General features: G+C 41.4%; 1 protein-coding gene across 6 annotated transcripts in view; it reads right to left on the bottom strand.

The window, feature by feature from the left end:
• GPM6B (glycoprotein M6B) overlaps positions 1-15099 on the bottom strand; it is a 463078-nt gene that overhangs the window by 76243 nt on the left and 371736 nt on the right. For 2 of the 6 annotated variants that reach the window (XM_086934558.1, XM_086934557.1), the window contains exon 2: positions 9439-9558. The exons of the other annotated variants lie outside the window; for them this stretch is intronic. In XM_086934558.1, the coding sequence (XP_086790684.1) occupies positions 9439-9558 (120 nt within the window). The remainder of the gene's footprint in view (positions 1-9438; positions 9559-15099) is intronic. 6 annotated transcript variants of the gene reach the window in all.

Here is a 15099-nt window from a genome sequence, read left to right as displayed (position 1 = left end):
ACCACATCTGTCCCTGTACCCTTGCTGCCACTCTCCCCCAGCAAGCAGACTGTCAGCTTGCGCAGGGTCATGGTTGGCGGTGGCTCCCCTTCTGTTTGCCTTTTAGTCCAACTACACACGCATCCCGAATTCTACCGCCATCATGGAAGAAGGATGCACACACTACGCCACGTGAGCCCTCCCCTTCTTTTGTCATTCTGAAAGCAGGGCATATCCTGTCTAGTGACCATACGCTACTGTTACTGTCTAGAGATCACTCTGGCTAATTAAGGGCTCAAGAACGGAGGATAGTGGTTTAATACGCGGCCATGGCCTTGATTTAGGAATAGGGAAAGAAGAGATTGGCATGAGTTCCAACACTTCTCTTCGAATGCCCCGCCCATATTTGAGCAAATCAAAGCAGATTTCTGAAACAGGCTTGAAATACTGAAAAATACAAATTGTAGGAAAAAATCATGAAACCGACCACAGTAGTCTGCCTTTTGTGAAGAAGGTTAACCAGCACTTCGAATAAGATCATTTGCTGAGATTTTTCAATTTCTAAAGTCACTTTTTAAATACAGTCATACATGTTTCTATTGCAAATAGAAATCAAATTATTTACTGTGGATATGTCATAATTATTTTGGGAAACAGCTTAGTAACTTAGTTGACTCGTTGCCCAATAAAAGACTTGCTTATAAGCAAGAGTAGAGGGCTGGACTAAATTTTTCGTAGCTTTTCTATGTCCATTGGGTAATGAATCACAATTGCTTCCAAAATGGAAAACACTCCGTACTGTCACGGTCACCACGCAACCATAACACCCGCCTTCTTAGAACGGTGAGCTGCCGACTGCACGCACTGGGACCTCTGTTGCCTGGTGGTATTGCTTGGCGGCCATCTTTTAGAACTGATGCTGTTCCAATTCAAATCAATGGTATGCTTTGCCAATAGCCTTATCTTTCTTCTTCTTAGGGTCCCTCATCATCTGACACACAACACAGAGGACAAATGGCCCTAAACACGTGCAATTAGAATTTAACAGCTAAACAGAGCTCATTTTCTCCAAACCACTTACAAATTTCGGCCTCCCCAAAGTCAATATAATTACATCATATACATTGCAGTGTCCATACAGACTACAGATGTACCAGTTCCCTTTTCCTAAGCACCAAATTCAACCACTTCCATCAGCCCCCTTATTACTAAAGCTGCAAGAATCTGGACAATCCCCAGCATGGAACAAGACTAGAAAAGTGATGTTATTTTCAAAGCCATCAACTTCCTGAAATTACTAATAACCACAATTAAAACAAGCATTGGCAAACCCAATAGGTCTCGCCTTTGGGACCTTATAAGTGTTTAGCCATGCAACAGTTGATATTGTTGCACCAAGGATATTGTGCTGCATAACTAAATACCTATAAAGTCCCAAAAGCGAGACCAATTGGCTATGCTAATGCTTGTTTTAATGCTGCTTTACATTCCCTTTTCTGTCAGGCATTGGCTAAGACCTTCTAGTTTTTCTAACATGATATGCATAATATAGTGCCTTTCAGCCAGTGCTTTTCATCCTTTTGTCTAATAATAGGTCAGTCAATTTGTTCTTACACCCACTACAGCATGGGGCAATGTATAAGCCAATTTCACCCACTGGCTAATTTCCCTGTTAGTGATGGCCATTCAGTCCTTACAAGGAGCACGTCCACACCCTAAGCAGTTCCAGCGGCTGTTATGGAAATGCATATTTTTTTAGATCAAATTGTTTTTTGCGTTTAGCCAATATATATTTTTCTTAACGTTGATGGGGGCCCATCAGCTTCCATAACTATAATTGTTTGCAAAACCCATGATATAACAAGCACTGGCTATTCCAAAAGGCTGGTAGTCAATGCAACACCTATTAACTTTGCCATTGCTCAGCTAGCCCTGAACTATCATGCAGAATTTTTACACCATCAGCAAAGATGGACACATTAACACAGCACTTATGGTGTGACAATCACTGTGGAGCTAATGAAAGTACAGAAAGAAAGTTATGATAATAGGATCAGCTAGCTATCTTTCTTCACATCAGTACGCCTTATCAAAAGACAGCACATTCGAAGTTTTGCTTTTTGAAGTGCTGGTTTTTGACATACCTCCATGTAGGCATGATAAATGAAATATTGTGCAATATTCTGCAATACTTTGACAACAGGTGTATTTTCTTATCTTACCCGAAGTGCTAACTGCAAATACAATTTAAGGCTAGACAAAACAGGATTATTAGTCCTCTAAATTAGTGGGTTTCTGAATAGAATAATTCTTACTGTAAATTTGATATTACACACTACGCTAGATTTTTGAATGGTGTGCAAATGTTTGTTATCTTGAAAGCCTTATAAGCAAGAAGAGATGGTCGAATTCACTAAACCCTTCTGTCTTTATAATAGTATATTTTCAGGTTTAAAAAAAATCATGTGTGAATGAACCTAATGAACCTCTGGTCACCAAACTATAATGTGTTGCACTCGAAGATGCCATCAGTGAACTCCAAAACTACTGAAACTCATGAAGTAATGTTAAGAGCAATGTTATCACTGTAAATTGAGAGATTCTGTGTTGCAACCACACATGGTAGCTCTCAAGATCGGAGGGATGTAACGACAATGTCAATTTCCAGTACTAGATGTGATATGTCATCTTAAAGATGACAACCAGGTAATATTACCCATAAGTTTCCTGTAGATCAAAAGTTTCAAATGCAAACTTTAAGAGATTCTCTCTGTTTGCAGTGATTGCTGGGCTCTTCATGCAACAAAAAGTTATAAATTTCTACTAAATACAGACCTTATCAGACACAGGACATCAAACCGCAATAAATAAATATCATCATATATGTCTCGCTCGATGGTCTTTAATAACAACACTTGACCATGAGTTACCATTACCTTAACTCGTTTCCTTCAACCAATATTGATTATTGTAAGCCGAAAAAAACAATCAATCAATTAATCATCAAACAGGCCTTATAAACTGTGGCTAAGCACCCTTGAGGGTGTCCAGGTGCAGAAAATCTGCTGCTTAGGGAGGGCTACGTAGAACATCTCTAAATAAAACAACACAAATAATGATAATCGGTAGTTTCCTCGTCTCCTATAGGAATGAATTAAGGATAATACATCTGCAAATTCTCATGGTGCTCCAACCCAACTTAAACCACTCCTTGGTCACACTGACGACTGCGTTCCTCGGGGAATCAAAATCTTTTTTTTTTTTTATAAATGTATACTCATTGTGACAGCCCTGTAGATAGCTCCTTTCTCAAGATAGAAATCATCATGGAAGTCGTTCTTGCAGTGCTCCGTGTTTGCATACCGCTAGCAGGTTGGCTTCCCAACTGCCATGCCCCCCAAAACATGTTGTAAAAGAGTTTAAAAATAAACTATGCTCGAGAAAAACACATCAATATGTCCATCTCTCAATGGACATTTTGTCTAAACCATCGCTACAACCCCTTTGTGCAGCCCAGCTGAATAGAAACATTTTTGTCCTTGTGCTTGTGAAGAGCAGTTGCCATGGAGTCACGTTAATAACAGCCCGATGCTCTGCCTGGAGCTGCCTCTGATCCTGGCTACACATTTTGAGACTCTCAGAAGGACAGCCAGCTCCAAACAAGGATGGAAAGGATTCTGCTGGGAATGCATACTATTAACCGGACAACGAAACCTTACAAAAAAAGAAAAAGAACAGGAACGGAATATTCAATTATTTCAGACACGACATAGGAAGAAACCCGGATCAGATACTAGAGATTTTGAATTATAATAAGAAACGCCAGCTGCTAACATGAGGAGTAGTCTTTACTTGTGAGAATCTAAAATAAATTGGAAAAGTTTAGAGCGCTATAACCTTCACTCCCCAAGCACCACCATGCTGTTCCCCATGGTACCTTTTCATCCTCTTCATATGGGACACCCGTGACATGGCAGACAAAGCTCAGTGCCTGCTGTAGGTCTTGCTTCAGTGACCAGACAGCACACACAGGTTCAAGTATAATGGATTTCCATGAGGCCTCCACCTGCCAAGTAGGTGTGAGACTGTCAAACGATTCTTTTTCAAACAGGCTACCAACATTTCCTAAAATTGCAATCATTTCCATTCACTTTTGGCCTCATTTTAAATTAATACAACAACCTTGGACGAAAGGTTCACTCTCTTTTACAGACTCTAAATGTGATTTTCCAACAGAATTCTAGTTTTCATTTTTCAAGACTAAAATACAGCACAGCTGAAAAATACTATCTGGACTTGATATTTTTATGTGATGGGAAGGGTTTCATTTGATATATTTGGACTCCCTCTTACCACAGCATTAAATAATATTTCAGCGACGAAGATACAGCCTGTGGCACCCTGAACTTGAGACCACATCCACTTGCCACCATAGCATGCACGGCAGTTCATGGGAATTCAGGCTTGTGATAACTGTGGTGCTGTGCTACTCTCAAGAATCATCTGCAAACCCTCTCAAGCGCAAGGCAGCAGCCTAACACTCACCCAGTTACATTCCTGCCCAGGAAGTTGGATTCTAGCTTAATGGTCCGGTACTAAGACAGCTTTGCGAGCCTGCTGCTAGAGGGCTAAACAATTAGATATATTACAATGTCTGCTGAAGCCTCATGCACAGATGGGAGGTGCAGCATGTTTCGACGAAGTGTATCAATGATAAAGTAAACCCCATGGGCAAAATAGAATTACTGTAATAGCCAAAAATGCCTTTCTTCCATGAGGTGCTCTCCATTGACCCACACTCCCTGACTATAATGCCAGTTACTATCCAACCAAATAAAAAGCAGTGAAGACAAAATCGGGGGGGGGGGAATACTGCCACATGGCTTGAAATACACTGGAGCTTATAATGAAATCACTAGTGTATAAATAAATTGGGGAGATTGAACAAAATATTGCCTTTTTGCAGGTCTGTAAAAGTGCTTTGACATGTTGCTCCACTGGGCTCACCCTAACCAGGGTTTCCTGACAAAGTCAATCAAAGCAATTGCTAATTACTCATTCATTTCAATTATAATTAAGTTTGGAATTTGGAATGTTATAGCTACCATCGTAGTTCTGTACACAGGAATAATATGGATTTCAAAACGGATACTGCACATGAATCAAACTATTGACAATTCAATGCACACCACTAAATGTTCCGCCCCTTAACCTAAACATTAAAGTCCCGTCAAATAAGCACCCCTACCCCATGCACGTGAAGAGAGGAGTCATTTTACCTTTATGCTAGATAAAACCCTGCCTTTTTGAAGGCAAAACGCTGGAAAGATAACTCGTATCAGAATGTTTTATATAAAGTAGTTGTCCATATGGACCTAACAAACACTTGTGGTCACTAGCAAAAAAATCTGTGCACCGCACTACAAACAGTGCACAGACAAGCATGCACAACCCATATTTTTACTTGTGAACAAGTGGGGTTCAAGTACAGAATGAAATGCATACTCTAAAGCAATACACAAATGGTCAACGGTATTATTCTAGTATAAGTTTATTATTTTAGGAGTAGGCCTAATATATAGAGAAGTATCCCAGCTTTTTAGTACATAGTTTAAAATAACAATCAGAGTATTGTTTGCTTTCTTACATTAATCAAATTACTCAGTTGACTCAGAAAAGAACAATGCTCTGACCAAGATTCAGTTGTACCTTTACATCTATCAGTTTATTTCCACATCAAAAGTATACAAAATGGCTGTGCATGGTTTCAAACAATCTCAAAACATGCAGAAATTACAAAACTTCCAATATTTATGAATTACACATCTAAAATCATTTTGAGAGGCTAAAACTACATACATAACCATCCATTTGATGATGGAAAATGTAAACCTAACCTGTAAATGTAATCTAACCAGTTTAGTGGCTGTACTCTGGTTTTTAATTCCACAATCTGAGCTTCCCAGTAGCCACTTTTGGTACTCTTTTTTTCACCACTTTGAGCACAATCAGGGTTGATGAGAAGTAATGCAGCTCTCAATTGAGCAGCCAAGAAGTAGAGTGCTCTCTATGAATAAGTCATGCTTTTCTAACGATTACCTACATGTAGAGCTTTCAGTTTTTTGGTGATTTCAATGGTGTCTACATCAGGAATGTACTCGGCTGGGAGGTCAATAACTAATATTTAAGTTTGTGTCCTAGGCATAACCACAGTCTTGGGAGGGAGATGAAAAGAATATTGTCTTCACTTAGTCACAAGTAGGCAGTCAAGGTGAGCTTATTATGGCTTGGGCAGTGACCGGAACTTCAAGTTTTATCGCTGTTGGCTCTTACACAAGAAATCTAGCTACGTATATGAACACCATCCACAAACAAGATGACGATAGAAAGCTTTTAAGTTTCTCAAAACTATGATGTCATTAGCTCATCGAGCTAGAGTTCAGAATTTTCTTTTCCTTCTGATGCTTGCTTTTCTAAATTATAGGAGAGATAAACATTAACAGAGGCAATGGAATGCAAAGAAAAATCCTCACTGGATGACCTGCCCATACAGAGAAACTTGAGAGCTCTGCAAGAGGTCATGCTCCAGAATCATGACACTTATTTTAACCTACACTGGAATGTCAAATTATTACTCCGAGGTGTGGGCTTGGTTAGACTTTTCTTACATGTAGGCTGGTCCAGGAAACAGACATACAGGAAGGACTATTTCTATTTGGACGCACAACTCCTATTTCAGTCTAACACTCTTGAACGCTTCTGATCTTATTAATGTCATGATTCAGTATAGCCTATATTTTCTTTTCTACTACAAGATACCTTTAACAAGACACTTTAATTGTCCTTGCAAAGGAAGCCTGTTCACTGCTGATAGTGCAACCTATTCCCTCAGAGTCTGATGTTATGTTGTCAGATTTAATGTTTGACATGAATTCTTTCACCTGGTACTTGGCTTTACTGCGGAAGTTCTAGAATGGGCTGGAAATTCCATGGCCCAACAGAACTTCACACTGTGAGGAACCTGCCAGGGTTTGCATGTACAGATTGGGATATCTGAATAAACTATGCATAAAATCACATTTGAGTGTGAGTAGTAGAGAGAGGTAAGGCACTTTTGGGAATGGTCCGCTAGCAGTGCGAGAACAACTGAAGAAATACCTTGACCGTTTATGCAATGCTGAGGTGATTGAGCCAATAGACTCATCCAAATGGCTCAGCTTGATTGTACTGGCACGCAAATCTGATGGAAAACTACGCATGTGCGTTGTTTGAGGGACCTCATTGAGTGTATAATGATTGATCGCCATACTTTGCTGCACATAAACTAAAGGGTCATGAGTAATAGTGATGCCAAGTATTTTTCTCAATAGATCTATCATCTGACAATTTCCTTTGTGGGAACATTTTAATCTCTTTCTAGGACTGAAGAACAGCACTGCGTTTGCAGATGCCAGGTGGCAGGGAAAGTAGCAGTGGGAGATTGTTTAGAGATAGATTGTGAACCTATTGATAAGATGTGGTTAGACTGCTGGAGTTGAGGGTAAGTGATTATTGCATGAGTGAGGAGCCACTCAAACTGTGTCCAGAAAGGGAGATTTGAGCAAGAAAGTCTTTCTGACTAATGGGGAACCTTTACTGCACTTCCCTCGAGAGCAGATATAATAGATACGATTTTGAAAGGCAGCCACTAATTCTTGCTTTGGTATGTAGGTTCTATGAATAAACGTTTCACTGGCTGTATGGATCAGGAATATGCCACAAAGGATGTGCAATTTCTTTGTCTATAGTAATACAACCTCCAGCACCTCCAGCATCAGACTGCTGAAAGAGGTGGTACTAGAACTTTGCTAAGATACAGGAAGGGTCCAGAGCCAATATCAGCAGATCCCAGTTTGTAACTGAGATAATGGCATAACAAGCTTTTGTTCTGAAGTCATGTGTGTCTGACCCATGGTCTTTGTATGTGAAGATCTGAGTAGATATGCACCAGGCTGACTAGCATGGCTCAAGGATATCTTATTCAAAAGTAAGGATACCATCCAAAAAGTTCTCTTCTGCAAATAATTTGCCTCGAAAACACCTATTTTCACATTCAGGCTCCTAGAGTGGCGGGGGGGGGGGGGGGGGGGGGGGGGGAGAAAAGAAAAGTTCCTTAAACCACTTTCAAGGCGACCTTAACGCAGACAGCGCACTACTGGGTAGGGAAAAAAAAACACAATTACTTCCTAGTCGCCCTCAGAGAATTATTGACTGGCAGCTTGCCTACTCCATAAAGGAAGAGCTTGTACACATTTTGTTCTTGTGGATAAGTAGATGCAGATGTCCAGAAGGTTCACTGTAGCAGGAACTTCATCACTACAGGTCTGCAGGAAGACCATAAACAATGTAATGTGAATGAGATCTCGTCGCTTCACTGCCGAGGGTGTTACGACTAGGTACGTAGTAAAGCCCTTGCCAAAGTAAGCTTTTCCTTCCAGCTCATCCTCCAAAGAACCTGTACAACTGTATAAGTAACATAAAGGACTGAAGAAAGTTAAATACATGGTTACGTTGCAAAGAGACTGGTTGAAGAGCACAGCCAAATTGCTGTTGCCTATTTTGTCACTCAGGATGTTAGTTTATTTAGGATGCCATAATTGCAGTACCATGAAATAGCATTCGAAAATGGCAGCCCAGCATGTCCTCCATTTCTGTGGAGGTGTGGAATGAGGAATTACCACTACAACGGGAAAAGGGATGCACTTTACCTCGAGGACATAAGAACAATCATGGACCTATCAGATCAGAAGGGATTGCGATTAGATACTCCATAGAACGTACGTCAAAAAACGTCATAATGATGTTACACATTTGCACCAGGATATCTAGTTTTGTGAAATTTCAGACTGAGAAGTGCAGGGGCAACTCAAGGTAGTTTCACTTTATTTTCAAATACAAACGAGGGAAATATTGTAATACCTTTAAAGCGGATTAATACAGTAACACCACCTCTTTGTAAACTCACGACACGAAATCCTACCAGCAGGCTCATCTGAGAAGAGAATACACTGGGTGCTGTCAGGAAATTCAAGTGTAGCCAGAATCCTCTTGAGTAATGCACAAATTGCACTGAATTCTAGACTTTCATGGTGAAAGGGATCCCCCTACCTGCATGTTGTTACACAAATGGCTTTGTCAAATGCACCACTTTAATTATACAATATTGAAAAAATTAAATGAAACATTCAATGAATAACCGCTCGTATTGACAGAGCGCTATCACACAGAGTGAAGTAATGCAGCCCGAGAACAGGAGACAAGACAACACAAAGCGGCTTCTGGCATTCACCGGCCACCACACGGGTTAATTGGCTAACAAAAAGCTATATTAGATCTAGAAAAGGGCTTCTGGAATTAGTGGGTGTGAAGAAGCACGTAAATCGAGTCATCCAGGAACCCTTGGCGTGGCCGGGTATTTACCTTGCACCCCCACGGGGCCCTCAGCCTCTCTCACTGCTGGCTCCTGCAGATACTGCTGTGCCTTTGAGCTGCCGTGCATCCAGTGGTACCTGCCAAGTTCCAGCTCAGGTCTGGTGGTCACTGCCAATTTTAGGTGGTAAAAGGTCAGCCTCCTCCAGCGGTTCAATGCTTTTATATTGATATTATTGTTCACAAAGTGGTAAGGTTACCAATGAATAAACTAGCTTAACGGTCATCGCCTGATAATGCATTTAAACCCTCTCCCATGCAGACCTCAATCGGTGCCAAGCGCGAGCAGGAAATGAACAGGAAGCAGCTGTTGCTACGTCACACGCACAAAGATCTGCTGCGCAGGTGTCGGGACACATTCGAGTTTCAGTTCCAGAAATCCAGAAAAACAGTTTCTCTCGCAGCAGTCATTTCAGCTCAGGTTTGTTGGTCTATCCCCCCTCCCCCCCCCCCCCCCCCCCACCTCCAGCCTCATGTCCCACAGACAACCTTGATGACAAAACATGTGGTTTTGCCACAATAATATTTTCCCATCTATTTTAAAAATGTCTAAACCAAGCAGGGTGATATAATTACTGCAGGCTGTTAGGACAGCGCTCCAGATTTCTCAAAGATGTACACGTTAAATGCGAGGCCGATGTGTCTTTTCTGCACTGTCTGTATTATCGCGCTTTTTGGGGGGTTTTTGTGCTCAGAAAAGATTAAGATTTCTTTTTATACTTTTTGATGTGGTGCAATCCTCCCCCAAACAACGCCCACATGTTAAAATGTATCCCTCACACAGGACGTCATAACGAATATTCCAGAAGAAATAAGGGTGAGAAACCACTAACTATGATGTAATCAACTATGGCACTGAAATACGATTCATTTTGTAAGGTGGTGCATTTGATTGCAAATTTCTATTTTTACCTGGAGAACGTCGCTTTTTTAATCTCTGAGGAAAACTGTGCAAGTTAAAACTTGCAATTCCTGAATGTGAATGGGCAATTAGAAATGTTCAGACGATTCTCCTCGTGTCTAATAAGCTTCACACCAATAATTAGCCAACTGGACAGGCGGAACGGCCTTGCGCATGTGAATTTAATTCAGGCGTCTGTCATACTTGCCACTTGTTCCCCTCCGGGACTCGATAAGGAGCAGTATTAGGCTGGTTTTATGCTACATGCCAATCGATACCTTGCAGCTTCACAGCAACGCAAATAAGTGCTACAGAGAATATTATATGAAAATGCCACTTAAAATAAAAAAAGTAAAATGTCTTGTGTAGGTGTATACCTGGTCATTTGGGAGGAAAGGTGCACTATAATTATGTATACATGTATATTAAACTTTTGAACTTGTAAAGAGAATGGGTAGCATTCATCTTGTTTTGATCCCACAATAAAATTGTCTTCTTTTCACCCAATTACAAGGCAGGGGCAACTTCTCCGTTATAGTGCAGGAATGTCGCCCCCCTAAAATGCCCCCCGAGATAAAAAATAAAATGGTAATTAATTTAATTACCATTTTATTTTTCCTCACCCCGTCCTAAACTGTGTGTCAGGACAGGACGAGGCCTACTGAATGACAGCAGCAGAAGGGAGGAGTGTGGGCTGCCTTTGCACTTGTTTAAAGTGCGCAGGTCTGTTTGGCCTGCCACACATGCGCACTTTAAAACTCTGACCTAGCTATCGTAAGACAGCTGAGTTAGAGAAAAGAAAAAGCCTTCAGTGCTCTTGTGAGCACTGATATGGGCTGCTCCCACCAATCCTATCGCTGCTCTGACACTGGTTAACAGCACAAGGGCATCGCCAGATTTGGTTAAGAGGGTTAGCTGGGGTCCTTGAGTCACGATGGAAGAAGTCCGGAGCTAGGAGGACGCAACAGCAAACATGTTAAAAGTACATTTTCATTTTATTTGCTACTTAACCGTTTTTATTTTATGAAAACAACCACTGATCCACCTACTGCTCTACTCGCCTAAATTGGCAGCAGCCATTGTTAGAAGGGTTAATGTGAACTGTCTCTCCCAACTTCTGCTCGAGAATCATAAAACGCTGTTTTTTTTCCCCAAATGGACACAAATTGATGTGTTCAGGAGGCTTGTGCAGCACCAGCCTATAAGAGCTCACTGAAAGAGTACTAACACCACTATCCACGAAAGATACCCTTGAACTAGCGCCATAAAAGCTAGTCTGAAGACTGATCGAAAGAGACTGGGCCTTGGATTGCGGATCTGATTTTTCCTTATGTTATGTATATAGAGTTTGTGGTAAACGCAAGAGGTTCTCATCTGTGGATGGCTACTCTGTCTGTATTTAACATAGGGATACCAGGGGCCTTGCAGTAAACCAGGTCTGGAATGGGAAACTGCACTCTTGTTCAAACACAGAATCAGTCTACAGCTGTCACAGATGGGAGAGTTTGAAAGCCACTGCTTTTTGTCCATTACCAGTCTTTATAGCAGTTCTGGATCGACCAAGCAGGCTACAACATTGGGAGTGCCGTTTATGTACAACACATTGGCAGCCGATGAGGGAATTGTAAAAGGAGCTAATCAGTGGTGGCTAACTTAAATAAATAATGGTGAGGTGCAAAGGTGGAAGACACCATAAATTCGGGAGCACGACCAGTGCGGCACTTCTCTTTCCTGTCCACGAACAGGAAAATGAAGGACTTATTTTCTTCTTGTGGAACGGAACTCCAACCAATGCTGGAGCAGCTCTCATGTTTTCATCATAAAAGCAGCTCCTAGATGGGTGGAAGCAATCTCACCCAGTGCTCAATTTCAGTCTGGGGGCCTATGGCAGGAATCCCCATTTGGTGGGGATGGATCATAGTGGGCTGGCCGTTGCAAAACGGCTGACAAATCCGACATGCGCACTGTAGACCACTGTACTCATCCTGTATTTGCAGCAATAGCCCCGCCCCCACTCTTGCACTATACACAGCATGAGCCGGTGCAGTGGCAAATAAATGAAATGGCTTTAACAGGCCATTTTATTTATTTGTGTTTGCCTGCTGCGCTTGCAGCAGGTGGGGTGACGCTGCTCCGCTCCCGAAGAGCCGCTCCTGGAGCTAAAAAGGAGTTGTTGGCTTTTGTAACCTGTTAAGTCAGTCAACGCTGACAAATGCCTCAACGAGGGGATACAGGGTGTACCACAAACACAGTCAAAGACCTCAATGAAGCCCCATTTTCTGAATGATTGTGGTTCTTGAGTCAATAGCCACTCGCACATCTCTCAGCTGCGATGGCTTACTACATTCCAAGGGCAGAGCCATCACCTGGCCTCTCCAGATTGGTAGTGTACTCAACCAAACTCGCGGAGAGCGACACTTTTCTTTTGTAAATTAATGTCACAGGATAATGGGACAGCATTTTTTTTAAAGCAAAAGCGCAAATTCTTTTTCATTTTTACGACTCGTACAAGGAACTACAGCAGAGATGAAAATGCTAAATTACTTAGGCTGAAGCAGAATTGAAAATGTCTTCATCAGCAAACTATAGTTGAAGTTTGCTTTGCTGATGCTGTATATCTTTTTATTCAGCACGTCATCGATGTCATTGGTGATGCCACTGACGAGGTCACCTGACAGCTATGAAATAATGCAAGGAGCCACATGTGAGCTGGAAAACACCAATGTAGAGTATTTTTAATTGCAAGTATGCATTTGAAACGTACTGTCCCCTCAACAAAATGTTTTCAGGTGGGGTATTTAAATGCAAAGGCCAAAGTATAGTACTTTAAAAAAGCACCATAAACTGCTTGATTCTATTAATTTTGGCTAGGCAGAAGTTGTTGCATCTAATTCCTGCACCGCTGACTTGTGCAAGAAATTTGCTCTGCAACGTTGGGCTGCCTGCTTTGGCTGATGGGTCTAGTTGTGTGGGTCTAGTTGTGCATTGTGTGGCCAGTTAGAATCAAAGATTAACTTCGGTAGGCCTTTCAGACAACCACAAAACGTAGCGCCTTGCCACTTTAAATCATGTTTTATTTAACAAACTTGCATTTGCCTACTATAGCTGTATAACATTGCCCGCCAACTTATTGAACACAGACCAAGATGGTTGAGAGCGAGATCTATTTTTTTTTTTACGAACTGATTTACTAAACGAAAACAATATCTTCTTAAGAAGGAACAAAGAAACTTATTAGAAAGTTTTAGTAAATGACATGTTTGGCTCATCTGTCACAAGCATGTCATGTGCTCTGGTAGCACGCATTTAGTGGAGTGGGCTTGCATGAATGGATACTTTCAATGTGGCAGTGATTTATGTTGGGTGAATTTCCACTTCCGCAAATGTTGAAGGTAGCCACTGTCTGTATTGTGAATAAAGGATTAGCAAGCAAGGACTTTGGACACCCGATGTCATAGTGCAGCTCTGGACCCCCTTTGGTGGCCTTGTCTGCCAAGATTGGATTTCAACTGGTGTGAGGTTTTGAGCTCTCATACTTAACGCCTCCTGGAAGGAACTGTTTAGCCTTTTTCATAAAATAACTTGCCACTTATTCAAAGCAGGTAGAACTAACTTTCCTTGCCCTTAAGTTTTCTCACCAAGCGCTTACATTTGGAAGTAATCACTTTTATAAAATCCCTACGATAATGTCAAACTTGTTGAGGCTTGGTCTTGTAATTTCAATGGCACAAGTGGGGTGGCATAAGTATCTCTGTAACTGGGCCTGCTGACCAGGCATGAAGAACGTTTAGTTTACCAGCGATGCAAATGGTACTCAGGGCTGCGATTTTGGGCATTCACAATTTGAAGGGCAAGCTCACCATGTAGAACAAATTTAGTCAAGAGATTCGTTGAGTAATTCGATCCAACCCTATAAGAGCCTTGATCTTAGAAGCTGGCAGAATGTCACAGGGCCCCTGGGCATCATTAACCTCCGTTCTGTTCCACTGCACAGCATTCAACTGAAAAAGGACTAATTGACAAAATTAATCACAAAAGGGCGAGCTATGGACAAGTTTTGGCATGGTAGTTCGTTTGGAATATTTTGGGGCGGAGGGAGGATGAGAGCTTGGAACTGAGCTACTTTGAGGCAATCAGGAGAATAAACGTTTTGAGGTCTTTAAAGTGAGGTGATAATTCCAATATCCGCCAAAGACATGGTGGTTAGAGCCAGCTGGCCAACGACCAAACACCCCTTGGGTTTTAAGGAATTTTTAAAAGGGAAGCTTACATCTAATTGCCTCACATTCTTTGCAATGCTGGTTTGCTAGTGTCCCTGTGGAGCGAATGGGGCTGGATAGGCATTTCATGGAAGAAAACATCACATGCCACTTCCACCTGTAAACGGTGGCAACAATCAAGCGGGGTCTTTTGAATAAGCCTGTGTGTCTTAGCCTCAAAAACAGAGATATTACTTGTCTCATTTTGGAGGCCGCCTTTCAGACAGTAGCATTCCCATGATTATCTACAAGGGAACGTTTTGGATATCCACTCAGAATTAAATTCAAAAGACACTAAAAGTAATATTGGTTAAAGGGATAGCGCAGAAGGAATAACCAATGATTTCTCAACAATACTAGATATGTAGTGTTGCAGAAACATTATTTATCCTCTGAGCATTTAACAGATTTATATTTGTTTTTAAAAAGGAGCTCTCTTCCGCAGGGGGAAGTAGCCATTTTGTAATATTTCAAATCATAGTAATTACACTA

Source organism: Lissotriton vulgaris, chromosome 8, assembly GCF_964263255.1.
Source record: "Lissotriton vulgaris chromosome 8, aLisVul1.2, whole genome shotgun sequence".
Taxonomy (NCBI): Eukaryota; Metazoa; Chordata; class Amphibia; order Caudata; family Salamandridae; genus Lissotriton; species Lissotriton vulgaris.
The sequence above is the reverse complement of the archived record's forward strand: the minus strand, read 5'-3'. Positions and strand labels throughout refer to the sequence as shown.